The sequence below is a fragment of the Microtus ochrogaster genome, chromosome 1 (genome assembly GCF_000317375.1).
Source record: "Microtus ochrogaster isolate Prairie Vole_2 chromosome 1, MicOch1.0, whole genome shotgun sequence".
Taxonomy (NCBI): Eukaryota; Metazoa; Chordata; class Mammalia; order Rodentia; family Cricetidae; genus Microtus; species Microtus ochrogaster.
This window is the reverse complement of record NC_022009.1, coordinates 107971122-107992098: the sequence shown is the minus strand read 5'-3', so window position 1 is coordinate 107992098 and position 20977 is coordinate 107971122. Positions and strand designations below refer to the sequence as shown.

Here is a 20977-nt window from a genome sequence, read left to right as displayed (position 1 = left end):
CTAAGAACTGATTCTTGCTCGTGTTCTGGATTATTCTGGCGTCTGTCTCATTCAGCAGTCTGTTCATCACTATTTCTGGTTCTTCCAACACAGTAAAGTCATTCAAAACTTAACATAAAGAGCAAGAACATTTCTAGCTCTCTGATCAATACCACATAGTATTCACTTTTAAACATAATTGCAAATAAATCAAATCTAAACAGGAACGAACTGATTACCTGCAATTCTGTCATATTTGTTTATTATTGCACCCAAGTCTGCCATTACAATACCCCCAGAAATGTTTGTTAGGTCTGCCAGCTCCTGTGTGAAGGTTAGGCTGCCAAAACCCAGGCATGCTATCTATATCCAGGGTAGATTTCATTTGAGATTTGTCAAACAGGAAGAAAAAAAAAACTCAAAAGAATACAAAATGTCTGGAGAACTTTTAGATTTCTATTTTTTTAAAAAAAAAAAATCCTGTGAGATTTGTCTTTTTCTAACCAATTCAACAGATTTAATCAATTCTGATCAACAGTTTTGAGTTGATGAATTTTATAGTTTTAAGATAAAATACAGTAGAGCTAACACTCCTATCCAAATAAAGGCTTTTTAGATATTCTCTTAGCATGGACTGAAGCGGAGGAGCGATCAGATGGAAGGAGCCAGGGTAGAAAAGAGAATTGGTGCTCACAACACGCCTGTCTAGAGCTCAGTCCAGACAGGAAGGAAAGTGGCAAGGGAAACAGAAGGTTTAAGAGAAAAGGAAGTGGGTACAGAGACCGAAAGAGGAAGGCTTCACTTTGCCATGCAGATTTTGCCCGCAAAAGAGGTTGAAAGCCAGTGTTGTTTTCATACAGAGAGAGGTGTGATGAAGCCACTCGCCATGGTCCTTACCAGATTTAGCCGGAGCTGCAAAGCCTCGTGCATCATCTGGCGGGCTTTCGTATCATCCTGGTATCTTTCTTCCCTCCAGTTACTTAAAATCTAAGATCAGGAGCAAAAGAAGAAAAACAACAACAATTCCTTGGTTCTTTGTTATGACATTTCTTTTACGTGTTTAAAGTTAAGTATAATAGTAACAATCAATCTTTTAGCTTTAATAAATTAAAGTTAAAATTTTATATTTTTTTTTTATCTTTCTCTTCTTCCACACAGACAAAATCCTAGCTATTCTATGATTTACTTACCTAGAAAGCTGAGGGAAGGAAATGTTACTTAATTACACATATATGCATGCATGTGTACATGTATATTTTGTGGAAAATTCTTTAAAGAGCCATCAATTAAACACTATTAATTTAGTATTATAAAGAGAAATATTGAAAAGACAAAATTCCATTATTCATTGGTCTCATGCTATAAATCCTAGCAAATCTTTTATTTTTGACATCTTACTGGAATTGTTACTTGCTATCTAATAGATAATCTTTCCCGATAAAGAGAATATATATAATATTTTCAAAAAAAATGTAGCCCTTGTAGCCCCTTAGACCAAGACCAGCCAAATTTATAAATTGGACTACTTTTTCATTTCCTCAAGACTAGCTCTGGGTAGGATTTACTAAAGAAAGACAAAACGAGTTGGCACATCCCAGAGCCAGAAGACAGGAGCCAATGCACTAATGTCAACCACCAAAGGCCTGGCATGCTTTAAACTAACAGTAAATAATCTGCTAAAAGGGTCCGATGAGATGACTCAGCAGGTAAAATGCTTATATGCAGGACCTGATCTGGAGGAAGTGGCTCCAGGAATCCCAATATCCCTAAAGCAAGAGACCTCCCAGCCATTCACAGGTCATGGCGCATGGAGCAACAGCAAACAGCAGAGACGCTGTCTCAAGGGATGTGCAAGGACAGGACCAAGACGGAGGGCTTTCCTCTGCCTTCTACTTGTATGTCCTGGCACCCCGATACCTGCATTCTCTCACCCCTACATACTTTCTCTTCCCCTTTGCCCCACAAAGTGTGTAAAAATGAACCACTTTACAGGTAACAACTATCAACCACAGAGCTGTAAGTAAGCTGAGTAAAGAGAATACGTCCCAAATTGTATACAGGGACAACAGCAGCTTCTGTCGATTGAGGTTAACAAGACACACACACACACACACACACACACACACACACTATCACAGAGCTGACACAGAAGCTGAGCTTGGTGCAACTCCCCTATCACCCCTCTTAACTGGGAAGCTGAAACTGAAAGGCTGGAAGTTCAAGGCTCACTTGGGGTACTAAGAGAGATGGGCAAGATTGCATCTCAAAATAATGAGCTAAAAATGGACTCAGCATTAGGTTCAACCCCAGCACTAAGGAAAGGGGGTAAAAGTGAAACGGATATGACTACAGAGAGAACAAAAGGACAAAGAATGGGGGCGGAAGTACTTAGAGGGTGGCCACAGCCTTACTAAGGAGGCAGGGTGAACAGAGACCAGCAGGACAGTAGGGAGCAGGCCTGAGAGGCATCCTTGTAGCACAAGCACCTAAACCTGAAGGCAGCCCCGGTCTAGAGAGGCTCCAGTGAAAGGGAAACCACGTGGGAGAAACAGCTAATGTCCAGTCAGGAAGGGTTCTTACAAGGTCAGCCCTGGAATCTCTAGTGGAGGTATAATGAGAAACACACATGCTTTATATTTAAATGGCTCGCTCTGGAAGCTAGACAGAGAAAAGACTTCTCCTAAGTAGTGCCTGTGATGACAAAGCCAAGTCAGCCTAGCGGCCTTGGGTCATGTCGTCAAATCCCAGGATCCACTTGAAACATGTCAGGATAACCCATCTCACACCACCAACTATGCCTTTCCTTGGTTCCATGTTTCTGCTCCCCAGGATTTCAGGCAGGAGAGACAGAGATCAGCAAGCTAGCTCATAAGTAAGTAAGTATGAGACAACTTACTTTTAGAGTCTTTATAACCCGTCTATGTATAATTAATATAAATATGTAAGCCTTATGGTGACCATGACGCTAGGTGGAATTGGACATGGGCTGTGTTTCCTAGCACCTCACGGATAGACATGGTGGTCTAATCTTGTATTTGAAAGGAAAATAATGAACACCATTGGAAAGATACCAGCCTGGCTTAATAACACACTGCATTTTACCTGATTGACTTGATTCTGCAGAGATGTTAGGAGGCCCTCCCGTTGCTCATCTTGCCCCTTAAGGCAGGTAAGGACCAAGGAGAGGAAAGGTTGCTGACTCAAAAGAGACATACTACAAAGGAAGCAGAGACAGTTAGAAAGAATAGCTTGCCTTCTGGGCCAACAGTTCATTTTGTTGTTGTTTGTTTGTTTTGGTAGACTTGTTTATTTACTACTAGATAAAGGTCAGGATGGCAAGCCACCCAGACCACTAGGGAAAGGGACATATTCCAGTACTTAGAATATTAAAAACCACTGGCAGAGTTTGTGAATGGCCATACTCTATTGCCCTGGAAGGTATTCCCAAAGCAACAGAATCCTACACTGGATGTGATGACCTTACTTTACACTCCCAGGGAAATTTTTATATATGATGAAGTCTATAAATGTGCACACAGATTAATAAGAAACATCGAGAAGTTCCTCAGACAAAAATCTTCTTTAGGAAGTTCACATCTCTGTGAGCCTTGACTATTTTGGATACCTGTGGGGGTTTTTGCTGTATATGTTTCAAAGGCCAACAACATAGTCTCAGTCAAGTCAGGGGTGGACACAAGGTCTGAGGCCTCCAAAAGCAAGGTTCTTGCTGGAAACATCTAGAGCTCTGATATAGCCCATGTCTCCGATGGAAATGGGGCAGAAATTCTATTTACAATTTTCATGTTCATAAAATATCTTCAATTAGAGAACAATGGACATACTTATAGGAAAATGAAAATTTTCCAAAAGAATAGGTCTAAGCCAAAACATTTGGCTCAGGAGTTACATTTCATAGGTGACCAATAAAGAACAGTTAGTTATGCCACTATTATTATTTTTATAAAATGAAGAAGTTATGACTTTAAAAACAACTCCTTGGATGCTAAATTTATAGTGTGAATATTCATCCTCAACAATATGATCCATTTTCGGAAGTAATTACTTGAAAACTTTTCTTAGTCATAAAATAGATGAAGCAAACATTAGTTCTGGCAGTTGTCCAGATCAAGAGTGCTAAATTTTGGAAAATCAGTAGTTATTTCAAGGTCTGGTAGATAGGTCAGAAGTAACAGCAAGCCCATGTGCAGCAAGCTGCACAGTGATATGGACACACAGGCAGGGATGGGACCTGGGGCATTGAACATTAGTACAAGGCCAGAGTCTTGCTTAACAGATAATCTCCTAATCCACTGAAGGCCCAAACCCTGTGGACACTGGATATGGAGTGACCATGGGTCCAGTGGACACTGGATATGGAGTGACCATGGGTCCTGTGGACACTGGATATGGTGTAACAGGTAATGGTGGTGCAGGATGCTTCCCTCAGGGCTAGCCTGATGTAGGGTATCTACCAGCATACCTTTTCTGTTTCTGCCTGTCTCTTTCCTTCTTGGAAGAAGAGCCCAGGTGCTGTCCCTTCTCCAGCTCTTCCCCAGCAGCTTTCAGCACTCTTCCCTGCACAGAGGTTGGTAGCCTGGCGATGAGGGGGGCCACCAGCCATACACCCCTGCGTTCAGAGGAACTAAAATCAGAAACAGGCGTTACACTAACAGAGCAGCTGGTCTCTACTCTCACAGCCAATACAGAAACCCTACAGTAAGCCACAGGTGGGTAAGATGCAGACTTCTAAAACTGTCCTATCATGTCTGCACTTTCTCCTCTCGCCAAGGACCAGACATCTGCTTACTGCGTATGTGTTCTACCACATTCACAGAGGAATAAAATGTGCTCTTCTGGGAAGGAGTTCTGCATACTCAACTCTTCTCAGTGACTCTTGGATCCTGCCTTTCTGATCACTCACCACCCTTCTCTCTATGAACACGACACTTTTCAGTCATGGTCACAATATACAATGGCACTGTGTTCAGGCCAAGGAAAAAAACCAATCTTTAAATTCTAAAACTCACTATCTATATTCTTTTACCAAAATGATGATGTGCAAAACAATCTGTCTTTCATGATGAAAAGGATTACTTTATGATTTCATAACCCTATTAAGTTCTATTATGAATACAAATTACTATATACACAACTGTCCATTAATAAAGACACATACAGAATGCTTCGTATCTAATGACTGACCCAAAGTTCATCTGTGGCTCCAAAGTACCCGGACCTACAACAAAATACCTAAAGTGCCAAGACATCACTCACCCACTTTTGCCCTGTAACTTGGTGAATAAACAGAATTGTTAACTATAAGGAATCATTTCCTTCACATTTCCAGACCCTTAATGAAACATGTGTTGGGCTAATCGAGTCTCCTCTGACATACAGAATGCTGATGGTAGTCCAACAAAACTATGAAGCAATACCTTAAAAATGTCTTTATTCCATTCTGTCTTGTGCTGTTGGCATCAGCACTTCCAATACCGTTGGGGTTGAAGAGGCTTATCCCAGAACTGGGGGCGTTGTTATTTAGGTCTGCAGACTGCTGGAACACCTCTATTGTTGCCTTGGCAATATTGTCCAGTAAGTTGTTCATTTCAGCCACAGAACCAGAGCTCTAGAGTCAGGAAAATGAAAGAAAGCTAGCCCATCTATGTACTCCTTGATTCTCAAGCCTCAATGGCTTCCTGCCTTTTTTTTTTATTTAATTCACACGTGTGTTTTCAGCATATACTCACGGGGTCCTTCAAGCACTGCTTGATCATTAACTGAAGTTCTAGCCAGGACTGTCTCAATGTCCACTGCTCAAGGTTCTGGAGGAAAGGCAGAGAATTACAGCATTAAGAATACAGAGCATAGGCTACCATAGGCTTGCAGTAACACTCATGCCTAGCAAGAGAATTCACAGGGATTAAGGGCATCCAATCTTATGCCTGAAAGAATAAACATTCACAACAAAATAGACTCAAGCTTCAGAATATGTCCCTCATCCAGCTAGGAGCCGAAGTCATGTAAGCATGGCATCTATCAGAATCCATTTACCAATGAGCCAACCTCATTCCAAAATGATGTGTTCCTTCAATAACGTATTCAAGAATGATCCATCACAAAGATTATTTCTCAAGTAAATATAGCACTGACTTGAAATACCAATATTTGCTTTTGATTATATGCTGTTTGTTGGTGACTATACCTACTGACCAGACGACGGAGACAATGCCACCATAAAGAAAACTGCAGAAGGCAGAATTAAACTCAGGAATAAGAACGAAAAACAGCAGGAAGGTCGTTCTTTCTACAACCATATTATGATGAGTGACCTAAACAGGATCTTCAGAACGCGCCACTCACCTGAAGGATGCGCTTAATGTGCTGTCTTTGCAGGTTGTCCCCCTCTGTACACTCTTTAATGCCATGAGGGTAACAGATCAGCTGCAGCAATTTCTGGGCTTGCATGTTTGAAAGCACAGGGTCCAAAATAAGTTCTTTGTCTGTACATAGTCGTTCTGGTTCTTTTAAGCAATGTTCTCCTACCCACTCCTAAAAAGAAGCCGGCAGTTAGACAGGTAAGTAGTAATTCTACCTGTCTCTGTATTATGGTCTCATTTCTCAGAGCAAAATGATATAAGGCTAGTAAGAACCATCAATGAAAACAAATTAATGGAAATATAGGAGAAAGGTTTGCATGTGCATACATTTTGATTATGTTGTCATTGTTGTTTTGAGTTTGTTTGTTTTTAGATAAGGTTTCAGGTATTCCAGGATGGCCTCCAGTTCACCAAGTGGCCAAGAACAATCCTGAAGTATTGATCCTTCTGCTTCTGTCCTCGGTGTTAGGATGACAGGCCTAAATTTAATGCCATGTCTTCTTACCTACCAGGGCTCCCTACATGCTCACCAAGTACACTATCGAATGAGCTATATCACCAGCTAATGGGGAAAGCTTCAAAGCAAAACTCCAACATTCTGGTGTTTTAAAAATACAAAGTGAGAGGGGCTCTGATTAAAGCAAAAACATTTAAACCTATGGAGCAGGAGTTAAGTTATGGTGTGCTGTTTTAAAATGAGGACTTTAAGGTACTATTTTGTAGCAAGGGTTTTTTGTTTGTTTGTTTCACTGTTGTTTGTTTTTACTGGATCTATAATGACAATGATTTTATGCTATACATGCTTCTCATCATTTTATGAGATACATTCTGCTGTACAGGTAGAACACAGTTTATAAATATTTAGAACATTACCTTTTTCTTGACACTAGCATCCTTTCTTTACCACTTTTTTCTTTTATTAAATGGCATAAGAAAATATCAGCATCCGAGTTCAATTTGAACCCAAATCTGTTTCAAATGACATCTCCTTTACTAATGTACAAGCTGCTCAGCACAGGCCATTCACTGACATCACCTGGGTAACATAATCCCATGCTCCATTATAGCAGCATTAAATAACATTCAGACACCAGATAATTGTGTGTTGCTTTCCTAGGTATCAAATTATTTATTACTGGCTCATAAATTTATATTTTATTGGGGGTGAAGGTGCTGCTGGCATTGTGGTGTAGGCCAGAAGCCTCCTATAGGACTTGGAGCAGACACTCTTGGGACCCTATACCTGGCCAGCACCCCCTAGGTCCAGGCATCTAGAGAACCATCAACAGTCCAGTGATGCCACTGTGTGCTCACAGTTGGGATTAGCACAGGACTGTCCTCAAAAATCTGTGGAGCTGCTTAAATTTACCATAGACCAACAACAAACAAAAAAACTAAGCAAGCATGCACTTAATACAAATTACAAAATATGAAATGTTGATATTTTTATGCAATACTAATATGAAATGGGAGAAGGTAAAACACAACTTTAAAGGATTCGATTAGAGCTAGACATATCAACAGTAATACATAATTACACAACATACAGTAGTAATACCCTACAGCAATGAACATATACAACCCAGATCTTAGTTTCTTTCTTTCTTTGTGTGTGTGTGTGTGTGTGTGTGTGTGTATGTGTGTGTGTGTGTAAGTATGGGCACACACACTTGCACGGTGGGGAGATGTGCAATGTCCATGCATGTAGAGTCCAGAGGTTGATGTCAGGTGCCTTCATGGATCGTATCCTTGTCTACCTTATATATAAAAGAAGCATCCGTTAATTGAACCCAGAGCTCAACTATTCATCTACTTTCCCTAGCCAGGTCACTCTAGGATTCTATATCTATACTTCCTGAGTGCCAGGATTGCAGGTGGGCTGCCATGGCTACCCATGTATATGAATTATAAGGGTCTAAATTCTAGGCTCTCTGCTTGCATGGCAATCACACTATCCACAGATCTACCGCTCAGTCCTCAGGCCTTGCTCTCTGAGTTCCAGTCTCCTAACAGGCAGAAACAGCACTCCTTGTAAGAGTGACTGATTATAGCTGCGAGGCAGGGAAGATGGGAAATGGATATAGTAAGGAAAAAGTCCTTTAAAAGGATAGAGATACTCTAAATATCACAAAAGATAGGACGAAGAGATTCCCAATATACCAGTCTAGAATAAGTTGGACATTAAAGAAACTCTGGCCAATATATTATAATGCACACAGGTAATTAAATACAAACTAACATAAGAAGGGTAAGGTCTTTGTACAACACAAACGGATATTGAGGAGAGAGAGGAGGAACAGGGAGAAAAAAAACACACCATTTTTCAGCCTTTACATTAAAGACTGCTTTAGACAAGAATTGCGGTTGATGCTTATGAGGAATGGGTTGTGTGATGGGGATCAGAGCGTTTACATCATCTCAAAGTGTTTCTCCACATATTACTAGTTAGTGGAGAAGGAAACACACTTGCAGTGTAGTGGAGCAGTTCTGAATCTATACATGCTGTGATCAAAGCTAGCACCACCTGATCAGGCCAAATGTACATTGTGGTAATCAGATGTGTTTGCCTGGAATAATACAGTGTCACCTCTGAACTCTCCCCTTAAGTAATCTGAGGCTAATCTTTATTTTTTAATTTATTTATTTATTATGTATACAATATTCTGTCTGTGTGCATATCTGCAGGCCGGAAGAGGGCACCAGACCTCCCTACAGATGGTTGTGAGCCACCATGTGGTTGCCGAGAATTAAACTCAGGACCTTTGGAAGAGCAAGCAATACTCTTAACCACTGAGCCATCTCTCCAGCCCCTAATCTTTAGAATCTTATGTAAATCTAAAAGTACTAGAATAGTTTATAAAGTTCCTTATAGATGGGAAAAAATTATTGCACCAAAGCTAAAAGTTACGATTTTTCAGTAACTTTACTTTGGTTATGATGAAAAATAAAAATGGTAAGTATCCAAAAGAAAAGCAGAGTAAACTATATCATCTACTTTTCAACTGTTAAGAAAATGGACAAAACGTCCAGAATTAGTGAATCTTTATAGAGGTCATTCTGGAAGTTTCAATATTGCAACTCTTTAACAAATTTGAAATTATTTCAAAATAAATTTATAAAGACAAAGATCACCCTATAGAACTTAAAAAAAAAGCAAACAGTTGCCTCTCTAAGAGCAGGTACAGAGTTAAAGAAGAAGCCATCTGAAACCTAAAGAATACCTGTTGGCAGATAGTCCTCAGTACGTATCTAGCATATTCTCTTAGGTTGGCAGTTTCTATGGAAATGCTCTTCCCATAGGATTTCGAATTCTGTGAGGTGGCCCAGGCGTCCTCAGCATTCCCATCACGTCGTAAACCCCTCATGCCGAAGTCTTCATTCTTTAAAGTGGTGACACTGTTACTGCCAATCTTGGCATCTCCTAAATGACAGAACCACAAAGGCAAAACCGCAGAAGTTCAGAATACTGCCTCACACATGTAATAGGCAAATGAGGCTAGGTTTCAGAAATTCCAAGATGTGGATGGTATCACATTGCATAGCCAGTTGCCCAGCAATAGAAAGAATGGAAAAAGAGATAGATGAGAGAAAACAGAACAAGTGGACATGGAGCAAAGTCAGACTCAAGACTCATTCCTTCTTTTGGTTTATAGGTTTAATATTTCTTTTGTTAGTCTTGGAAAGGCCAATATGAATGATATTTTATAGTCAAAACACATTGATTTTATCGAAACTTCAGGCATGAATGTACTTAGGTGTACCTGAGTTATAGACAAGGAAGAAGATGGGGTACTCACCCTTCAAGGAGTCCCTTTTCCATTTCTTCTCTTACAATGATTTATTTTCTATCCATAGGTCAAGAGAAAAGTTTTTGCCTTAGCCCACCTTACTATCAACTTCTTGACAAGAGAGATTTATTTCCCTGGGGATGGAAAAGGGCAATGCATACTAAGGAGGCCCTGGAATGCAGAGCTCTCTGCACACAGCCTGCGTCTTCACCTTCCTCTCTATAGCATCCAGCTCAGACACCTTACCGCTAACCAATCACTAACACACTGAGTGCGATGAAGCTAAGGAAGGTATTTGACAAAATTCTGGGAGAAAAATTAAAAAAACACTCAGGGTATACTTAGATAAAATAAGAAATTTCAAGCCCTGAAAGAAAAAAAATTAAAGTGAGATAAGGAAAGAGATAATTTGGTGGTGCGACTGCCAGACAGCAGCAGAAGCAGCAGAAGGCCTTCAAACTTTAGCTTGCTTTTACCTACAGAGCTCAAAACAAGCTGTGATGAGAAACCAGCAGCTGAATTTAAGGAAGGCCTTTACTATATGCAGAATGGGAGCAAGTCTAGGTCAGTGCAAAAAACAAACAAACAAACAAACAAACAAGAACAAGCACTTTTAAACACAAGGCCAACCCTCATAAGGTTTTATTCTGCTGAAAACACAAGCATAAACTGTAATTCTGTTCTGGGAAGGAAGGATAACCATAACGTCCTAATTAATATCTACTTTCAAAAATCATAGAAGCAGAGGAGGGGCCAAGGCTGTCATTCATTGGCAGAGTACCTGCTTTGCCTGTATAAGACCCTAGGCTCTATCCCCCGCCCCCACACTGCTGCTACTGCTGCCACTGCTCCCACCACACAATGACAAAGCAAAAAAAAAGAAAAAACATAGATGGGAAAATAAGCAATACATTTCAATTCGCCAATGTATTATTATATATTCATCATGTATTTTAAAATGTAAGAAACGGTGGCTTTACCCAAGGGAGTGGATTTAATTCAACAGAGCTTTTCAAAACTAGCAGAAGTCTGTATTCTCTACTCTTGGATGATATAAATAGCTATGTCTATCTCAAGTTAGACTACTATGTAAACTAGGAACAACATTCACTACAACCGTCCTATTTTCCTGCCTTAATATATACTTTGGTAGATAAGAATTAGGAGAAAATTGGTTAGGACTAATAAAGTAGATAAAACCTCTCTGTAAAAGCAAAAGCAAGCACATTTCTTAGACTCAGTTGTACATCTCCTTTTCCTTTGGATATTAGAAGGACTGAAGTCTACTGCCTTGGTTCTAGTATTTTCTGCAATAGTATAGAAAACAAAACAAACTAAATATCCTAAGTGAATCTGTCTAAGTCTTCACTGACATTTAACTGTGCTGATCATAATTTCTCAGACGACGAACCTCTCACATTATCTGAATATCTAAAAAACCTGGCAGTCTTACTGGGATTATCCCCGCTCTACAGACAAGGGGCCACTGTCTAGATGAGACTGATCATTGTGTACAGCACTGAAACATGTTACTAAGTCTTCATTCTCCCAATGAAAGCAGTAGTTAGCATGGACTACATATCCTATATCATCCTAAGCCTGGAAAGAGGCTGAAACCTTCATGGTAGGACTACCTTTTGTTTTGCTACAAAATTCATGACCATCTCAGAAAAGTATGGTTGTTTCTAATTTAAATTTTTTCATACAAAAAAATTGATCATATTCTTTCCCCTCCTCCAACACCTCCCAGAGCCTCTCCATTTCCATACCCATCCAACTTCATGCCCTTTCTCTCTCTCTCAAAAAAATGAAAATCTAAATAAAACCATAAGATAAAATAAATATAGCAAAAGAAAACAAATAGTACACAATAAAAAACAGAGTTCATGTTATGTTGGCCAACTGTTCTTGGACATGATACCTATCTTGGAGTATGGTCAACATTATCTAGTTAACACACTACTGGGGAAAAAATACATTTTCTTTTATACACACACACACACACACACATACACACACATACTGGTTTTAATTGTTTTTATGAAGACTACGTTATTATTCTTTGTCATTCACAAATAAAATCTGTCTAGCAAGGTTCACTTAAACTGGTATGTTTATTCCTTTGAACTACTTTTCAGACAAGAAGTGGCAACTATACTTTGGTTAAGGTCAAAATGAGATGAGATACCCAAAGCTAAAAGTAGGAAGTATTTGAGATCCCATAATCATTCAAATCTTTTATGATTTACACACTTAAAATATTCTGAGGTGTTTCACTGCCCATGAATAGAAGGTGGTACTATTGCTCTAGCAAAATATGCACAGTTAAGATTGTAAAGGGCTTCCTGGGCATCGTTAACTAGGTCTCAAGCCTGTGCACCTCCTAGTGATCCCTAGCAATACAAGCACCATGGTGGGTGCACCTGTTTCTTCAGGGAAAGCGTACAGCAGGATGATAGAAACTTGTTCATCGTCACAAAAGAAGCAGGAACACTAGATTAACACCCAGGTTTTCTGGTGTTCTGCACCTGGAATATAATCTGGATGAAATTTAAACATTTTACTAAAAATATTGTTATTCCTGCCTACTATGAAGAGTGATGTCTGTCAGTAAATGAAGGCAAAATAATCCTGTGGGTCTGAGGCCCTGATTTGCATCAGAATGAATTATCATGCAATTAAAACAAAATACAAAGTACTTATATTTCAGTTCTCTCAGGGTCACCTTAGCCAAGGGACAGAATCCTTGAAGCTCCCATTACTTAGACTTAGGCAAAGCCAAGTGTTTCTTTTCTTCCCCCAGAACAAAACAGACAAACAAACAAACAAACAAAAAAAACAGGTTTTCATGACATTATGTAAATTCCACCATGAATATAAATGATTTTGCTTCCACTTCTGGTGATTAACCAAGAGGCTGATGGCCGGGAGAGTCTTACCAAGCATCATAATAGCCTTTAAGACAGCAAAGACAGCTCCCACTTCTATGCTGTTGTGAGCAGCGGCTAGGAGGTGTCTATCACAAGACGATCTTATTCCAGGGAAAGGTTTGCCTATGAAAACAACAACAGACCTTTAATGGCCCCTCCATCATTAAGCATCCTCTGTAACCATCTACAGTCAGGAAGGTCTTTCGTGGTTAGCTTGTGGACACTTAACTGACATCAGTTAGCTTTAATTGGCGCTCCGGAGAATCACCGAGAAACACTGCCAGTATTCTTACTTAACCTTTTCCCTTTAATTATTATTAAAACAATGTTTCTGCTCCTCAGAGAGATGGAGGAAAAGATTAGTCGGATTCCCACACAGATGCAGCCCTCTCTATATGGAAATGTTTTAGTATAAGCCTTCACTAATACCCCCCATCGCTGTAGGACAAAGTAAATAAATGAGTTGCCATTCTCCTAAGTTGAAATGGCATGCCCCAGAATCAACACGGGGTATGTAGGAGGATGAGACTTCCCACCAGCATGGTATTTCCTCAGAGCCCAGGCATTTTTATTGTTTATTAATTCCCCATTTTTATTTCCCAATATATCCTCCTATTACATAACGGAAGGTGCTGCCAGACCTCTCAGGCGTTATCGCTGTCCTTCATCATCTGAAGACCAAGCCCACGGAAATCAGGGAGGAAACTATAAACTGGATAGCTCCCATGGTCACAGTAGAGCCAAAAGTTCCAAATAACCACAGCGGCAGAGCTTTTTTTTTCTGGTGTTCTGTACCTGGAATATAATCCGGCTGAAATTTACAGGTCAGCTCACCTGTTGCTTGAGGAAAAAAACAGGCCTGGGGAGCTCGGAAGAGGTGAAGCAAGAGGCGGCACGTCATTCTTGCCCCGGGCTCTGCATCCGCGTCTCCGCAAGCTGGAAAGGGGGAGATAAAAAGCAAGCCTCCTCACATACTATACAACAAGCTTTTCAGGTTTTCTACTGCTAAAATTTTAGTAATGCATTAAATAAACTCTTCTTTTAGTAAGGTCATTAGTTATACCTTTTCAAAGAACCTTCATGCTGGCTTGAACAAAAAATAAAGCAATAGCAGGTTCCTGTTCCAGAGTTCAATGATCCTCTGCATAAAACACCTATTACAGTTACACCATCTCCACCAGGTACCATGCCACCTGAACCCCCAAAATGGTCCTTTCCCTCACCAGGTACCATGCCCCCTCCAATTCCTAACACGATCCTTTCCCTGTGTTAAAATGGTCACACACAGCCACAAAGCAGCAACCACAACAAATGCAGCAGCTCCAGGCCAGCTTACCTGCTGCTAGGAGAGAGGGAAGAGCGACATGTTGCACAACGTCCTCCAGGGAGAAACACTGTCGTGCTATCAGGATAGCAATGAAAGTAGCTAATGAATCATGGAATGAAAGGTCACTCACCTTTAAGAAAAACATTGACAGGTTTTAATACCCAACACCCTTTAATGCGGCATATCAAAGACCACTATCTAAGAGAATACTGGCAACACAGTAAGATCTCAAATCTCAGTAAGAACTCAGTAAGAACCAACAGAGGGAGATGGCTTTGATTATTGTCTTCTTGGGCCCAACGCTATGATAATAAGACAAAGCAAGTTTACTCATATCCCAAGGTTCTAGGCCGATGTTGACCTATGACTCATTTGCATGCAACTCAGAAACTACAACACGAGAGCAAAAATCAAGAAGCTGCTGAAATATGTGTCATTATCGGTAGTTGCCAACAGAATGCACGGTGTCATTTATGGGCAAAGCAGAAAGCAGGAGAAGACTCCCCTAGTGGGAATACATGACCCACTAAAATATGAGCACTCTTTCCTGCTACACTAATGTATTCTTTTTCATGTGAGAGAATTCATTTTAAAAGATCTCTGAAAGTTTTCAATTGGCAGCTAAATTTCAAGAGAGCAATGAGAGAAAGGAGAGAAAAGTTAATTCTGCCACAGTGAAATCTCTACATTCCAGATCTCACAAGGCACTGGAAGAGAATACTCAGGGAACACAACTACCCCACTGGCAAGCTTCCAAAAGATTGGTACTTGGTGCAAAAAGCCACATAAATAGATTTAAGAAAAAAAATTTAAGTCTTTGTTGTATGGAAAATCAGCCTATCACAATGTATTTTGTATAAAAAATATCTTAATTCACAAACTGAAGATAAGGAGGCAGGAGTGTCTATTCCATCCTGAGACAGCAGCAACAGGAAGTGAATCTCAGCTTTAAAACTGTCAGGTTTTCTTAGTAACATACACAGGTCTGACAAAGATCACCAATGATAAAAACGTCAGTGGATGAAGAGTCCAGACAGATGGTTAAGACACATATATCGTGGTGCAAATTGGAACACCAGGAAGTCATCCACATGATCTGGACAATCTCTCTATGATTCTACAGGTATATTCTGAGAAACACTGAATATCCTGAGTCTACACATGACTTATCCAAAATAACAACAGCTATATTCTCAAATATATGCTGGTTCTTTTCATGTATGAAACGCTTTATGTCCTAATCTGAGGAATCCAAGCCAGAAAAGAATGAAACAGCTCTGAGATCATTCACATGTAAAACTTTAGTAGCTAGAAAATGTTAGCGTTCCTTCTACTTATTTTGATTTTTTAAATTTATTTAATTCATGGTTATGACACTATGGTTTATCACTTTTAGAAACAGAAAAATATTTTGCTTTGTTACAGCATAATTAATTAAGTAGGAAGAACGATTAGCTAAATTTTAGATTTGGGTTTTAAGATAAAGAGAAAACTTACATCTACAGTGCAGAGTACATCATTAAATCCCCACACATGATTTGAAGAACAACAAAGAGCCTTCAGAACCCCCAGCCACTCCGAACTAAGAACTGTACAGCAAGCAGTTAACTCAGAGGAGAAATTGGCTATGTCATTTATCCTAGAAAAGAGAAAGAAGATAGCAGCAAGTGTTTTGGTATACATGAGGAGTGATAACATTTTTTCCTTATTGAATACATTTCATTATGCATCACTTAGATTTAAGGATATAATTAATACCGCTTGCCAAGTAACATATAATTAGCACAAATGAATTAACATATTTTTGATCCTATGAATAAATTTGATCTATACTTTTACATTTTATAGGAATCAAACATTAAGGACACAGGCCTAGAGTGTGCCAAATCCTGGGTTCAATCCCTAGTCCCACCAGGATAAATAAAGACATTAAGTAATGTAAGTAGGCCCAAGTACAGTTCATATCAAAATACAGTATTATTTTCAAAATTGTATATGGTTTTCAAAATGGAGCATGACTAAAAAATATCCCTTTCCAAGCCATGAGTCCAAAAATCAATACTGCTTGGGCTGAGGAAATTAATTAAGATACGGCAGGGTAGCAAGTATGAGCTCAGGAAACTAAGGAAGCATCAAATTAACTCCTCCTTGACTACCGCTGCATTCAGGGCAAAGCAGCTCACCGGCCGGCATCCTGGTGGCCCATGCACACATTCATCAGTGTGTTGCAGACAAAGCTGTACCGGTTAGCAGCGTTGTCACTGAGGATCTTGCCCAGCATCGAGTAGTTGATGCTTCTTGCTGAGGGATTCTCAATGAAGTCCATCATGAAGTCTGGATCCCAGCGTAAGTTGGAATTTGCAGGCATTACGTTATTATATATGGTCTGCTTTACTTTTGAACAGGCACTACTAAGGTTAGAAAAAATAGTTACAAAAGGAAAAAAAAAAAGAACGAAACACCCAAGAAAATCACTTCAGTGAAGGACATGCAGAGTGGCAACAACTGGAAGACTTTCCTAGACAATCCACATCCTACTATTGCTCATTTCAATTTCTTTGTAAACCAGCAGTAGGTACAAACTCTAGGATACAGTAATTGCTCAATGAAGAGTTTTTGAATTTATATGTGGAAACAACATGAGGTATTTAGTTACTAAACTTAATTATTTTCTAAATCTTTTCTACATGTATATGCACTCAAAACATCAAAGCATTTACTAAGCCATCTGTCTCTTTCTTAAGAGCAGCTGTAAAGTATTATAACCTAAGAATAAAAAAGGATCCAATTACACACGGGGAATAATGTAGTGTTTTAATACTAACTGCAAACCTAGACCCTATTCTTTGGGTATGTAGAGCATGCCCAGTGGTAGCTCCTGTGTCAAAGCTGCTCAGGTAGAGGGGAACCTCCTGCTTTCAGAGCTCACAGTCTCCATAGAGATAATATATTTTATAGTATAATAAAACTGTTACAGCAAAAAATGTAAACCATGTTTCCCAGCAACAAGAAAAACAGGTAACATAGCTGGGCATAGCATTAAACTCCTATAATTCCAGCACTTGAGAGAGAAGATGGCTATAAGTTACAGGCGAGCTGGGACTGGATCCTGTATTTCTAGTCTTTTGTGAAACAAACAAGCTTGATTTAAGAGCCTACCCCCACCAACTGAGAATTTACAGTGGGCTACATCTGAATAGATATGGGATACTAGAAATAAAAGAGAATTAGAACATATTATCCATCATTTCTTTATGGACAGGAGAAGCAATGATTTAATCCCACAGTTTCAAATCCATATGAACTCAGCTATTCATGCCCTCTTGCTATGAACCATAAATCCTTAAGTAGCATCCCTTTCCTACCAGAGAGCTCTGCTATGTAGCAGGGATTTGCTGGGGGTGGGGGAAATCAAATTTCTGGCAAAAGAAAGTTTTGTTATTAGGTGACACATAGATCTACCAAATCTTAGAAGCCCAGACAACACTGCTTTTCCTTCTTTTTGAGATCCACTCCACTTGGCCACCGAATTCCAAATTCTCTGGAGTGCCTCGACACCCGAACTTCTCTAAACTCTGAGCTGGTCTCCGGACCGTTCCTATCTAGACTTCTTATCTCCTTCACTGTACTTTCCAAGAGGTCCCTCTATGTGTTAAGAGCGTGCTGGCTTCCGTTACAACTATTCTCTCATTCTTCCCACTCTCTGCTTGCCTACACACTGGGAAGGAAGCCAAACACTCAGCCGTGTTCCTCCTGTAATTGTGTGTCTCAGAAAAACCTGACAGAGTAATGAAAGCAATGAATGCCTGGAGGTCAGAAAACTGGTTTAAATCCGGGCTTCACTGTACGTCAAGATCAGGAGCAAAAGTCTGTGAGTAAAGAAACTCACTTCCACTTCCTGAGATTCTGACATTTCGAAAACCTTAACGGAAAAACCAGCACAGTGCTCAGCACATAGGAGCTCAAGCCTTGGTAGAAATGGTTAGCGTTATGTATCTCACCAAATTCCCTTCTACACACTATATGGTGCTCTAGACACAATTATGAAAACTTTGACTACTACTATACTAACATGAATCTCCCTTTATATTTGGCTTCTTTTTAAATGCTTTTCCTAACCCCCAAGCAGAGCTCTGACTACACAACAGCCCAAGAAAGCTGCCTTCTTTTCCTGTTTGTTTTGAGGACAGTGCCTGTAGCATCTGTGATGCCTACCCTGCTGGTGTCCCTGATTTCAACACTGCTTATCTAAAACTTCTAGCAGAATGTGAACTCTTAAGTAAGAGATCCTTTCATGGGTGGTGTGTACTTTGTCCCCTAAAATCCCTCTTACCTGTGGACTGAAAAATCCTTTAACCACTCTTATACTTATCGCCACAAGGTATTTAGTATTTTGTTTACTGGAGTCAAGAATCCCACAGACTTAGAGATTAGCTTGCATTATTACTTAAAATGTAAACAGCAATGGGATTATTAACAAACTCAGGCATGGTCATGTTTGTCGTTTTTTGTTGGTGGTGGTGGTGTTTTGTTTTTTTTTTGTTTGTTTTTTTGTTTTTTTGTTTTTTTTTTACTTTTTTTCCTGCTCACCTGAAAAGGTCTCCAAATTTACTCCTGAGATGGCTACATGAGACATAGAGGTCATATAGGTAGGCCAGGATACATCTTTCAGGGGAAGAGCATTCTGAGGGGTTGACAACATGCTTCACCACACCACACAACCTGAGGGCAGAGACATGGGAATAAAAACGGCACGTCTTGATAGTGCGTGAGTAGCTGAGGAAGTCTTTAAAGCGAGAGGGTATGTACCTAGGACCTGGAAATAGGTATCACACAGCAGAAAAGGAAACCTCGTTGTTCACAAAAATATTAAGTTATTAAACACCAATACTGGTTCTGCTGAATACTAGACAGGTTTAAGGAAACAGAAGTAATGCAAGGGATTTTCCAGCGCTAGAATGCAGAGGACCTAGCTGCTGTGACTAGAACACAGGAGGAAAGGGTAGGCGGGGCAGGTCAAGGCCATACAGTTTCACAAATTCAATAGGTAGCAAAGACTACCAAGCACACTAGTTTGGAAAGAAACAATTCTTCAATACAGGGAATCTGCTGAGCTGGATGCAGTCATAATTTGGAATCCCATTCCTCTTATTTATCCTAACTACAGGCAAATTTATCTGGGTTTACCTTTTCTAAACAATGGAAGTCCATTCTCTTTAGAGGCAGCCTTTAAAATAATGCCTTTATCTCCAAAGTATCAGTACTGCAGTAATGTTCCTCCAATTCATGACTTCTGTGTTCATATAACGTGAATGCCAGTATGGCATAGACAAGAACACCTTCGATCCATCCATACACGTCTGACTTCACCACCACCAAGGATCTGACACAAGACTCTGTGTAACATGTCACCAATGGTGTCACAGATGACTCAAACCCTAAAATGGATTTAATAATCTTCCAACTCACCACCCCTATTGTACAGAGAAGACTATCAGGAGAACTGACTTGTTTAGAGAGAGGAAAGAGGAGATGAGGTTCCCCCGTGCAGAGTGGACCACTCTGTACCATTCAGAAGACTACATAAATCTAACTCACTATGAGTCCATGACCAATGAACGAGTTATTGAACGAATTTTTATTTTAAAATTGAATGAATGGGTCAAATGGTGGTGGCGCACGCCTTTAATCCCAGCACTTGGGAAGCAGAGGCAGGCGGATCTCTGGGAGTTTGAGGCCAGCCTGGTCTACAAAGCGAGTTCCAGGACAGCCAGAAATTTTATACAGAGAAATCTTGTTTGAAAAAAAAATTAAGAATACTTGTAAAAGTTTTCAAGATTTATTAGTTGTGTGATGTTAGGCACATCACCTTCAAACTCTGCACCTGTTAAACGATATAAAAAACCCACACAATTGTATACACACATAGTTCCTCACACTTCAAAGTCTGTAGATTTTTACTATTCTACTTCTTAAACTAGACATATGATTAATAAGGCAAACGTCTTTTGGTTTTTTAAGAAAAGTCTCTGTAAAACTGATGCCACTCAAGAAATACTATTCATAAATTAAATGCAGGTTACAGAGAAAAAAAACCAAAAAGACAAATGAAGAAATGAAAGAAAAGAAATGAACAGGCTGTCTTTTCTTAAAAGGGGGCCTAGAAAAGCAGGGGGGGGGGAGTAAGCAGCAAGAAGGTTATCAAGAGCTCCTCACATTTCTTGAATCCTTCAAACTCAGTCTATTGCAGAAACACTAGGTCCAACCTCAGCCCAACCTCACAAGGGACAGTAGAATGAACCCTTGCCTATTAGACACAAGCAGACAACTTTTGTTAATTAGGAAGACAATGACCATGTTTCTGCAGTGCTAATGTGTCATAAAGCTTATGTGTCTGATTCTTCGAACGTAAGCTGAAGACAGGTGACCAGTTATGGTGCTCACTGCTCTCAGTAACCAAGTAAGGACAGCATAAAGAGGGCTGTGGCTGATCAGAAGATGAAGAGGAGAGTAGCAAGTACACAACGAGGCAACCACACACCCATCCTGTATTTATAGCTCCTTCCTTAGGAATCA

General features: G+C 39.8%; 2 protein-coding genes across 2 annotated transcripts in view; one reads left to right on the top strand and one right to left on the bottom strand.

Moving 5' to 3' along the window:
• Positions 1-20977, bottom strand: part of LOC101989511 (mediator of RNA polymerase II transcription subunit 12-like protein) — a 224414-nt gene that overhangs the window by 34363 nt on the left and 169074 nt on the right. The window contains exons 6-18 of the mRNA XM_026780392.1: positions 18992-19123; positions 16585-16812; positions 15899-16040; positions 14411-14531; positions 13909-14010; positions 13084-13197; positions 9578-9777; positions 6340-6528; positions 5727-5801; positions 5415-5605; positions 4460-4621; positions 3082-3193; positions 877-966 (exon numbers count right to left, since the gene is read on the bottom strand). Of these exons, the coding sequence (XP_026636193.1) occupies positions 877-966; positions 3082-3193; positions 4460-4621; positions 5415-5605; positions 5727-5801; positions 6340-6528; positions 9578-9777; positions 13084-13197; positions 13909-14010; positions 14411-14531; positions 15899-16040; positions 16585-16812; positions 18992-19123 (1858 nt within the window). The remainder of the gene's footprint in view (positions 1-876; positions 967-3081; positions 3194-4459; positions 4622-5414; positions 5606-5726; positions 5802-6339; positions 6529-9577; positions 9778-13083; positions 13198-13908; positions 14011-14410; positions 14532-15898; positions 16041-16584; positions 16813-18991; positions 19124-20977) is intronic.
• Positions 1-20977, top strand: part of P2ry12 (purinergic receptor P2Y12) — a 40260-nt gene that overhangs the window by 963 nt on the left and 18320 nt on the right. The gene's annotated exons all lie outside the window — the stretch shown is intronic.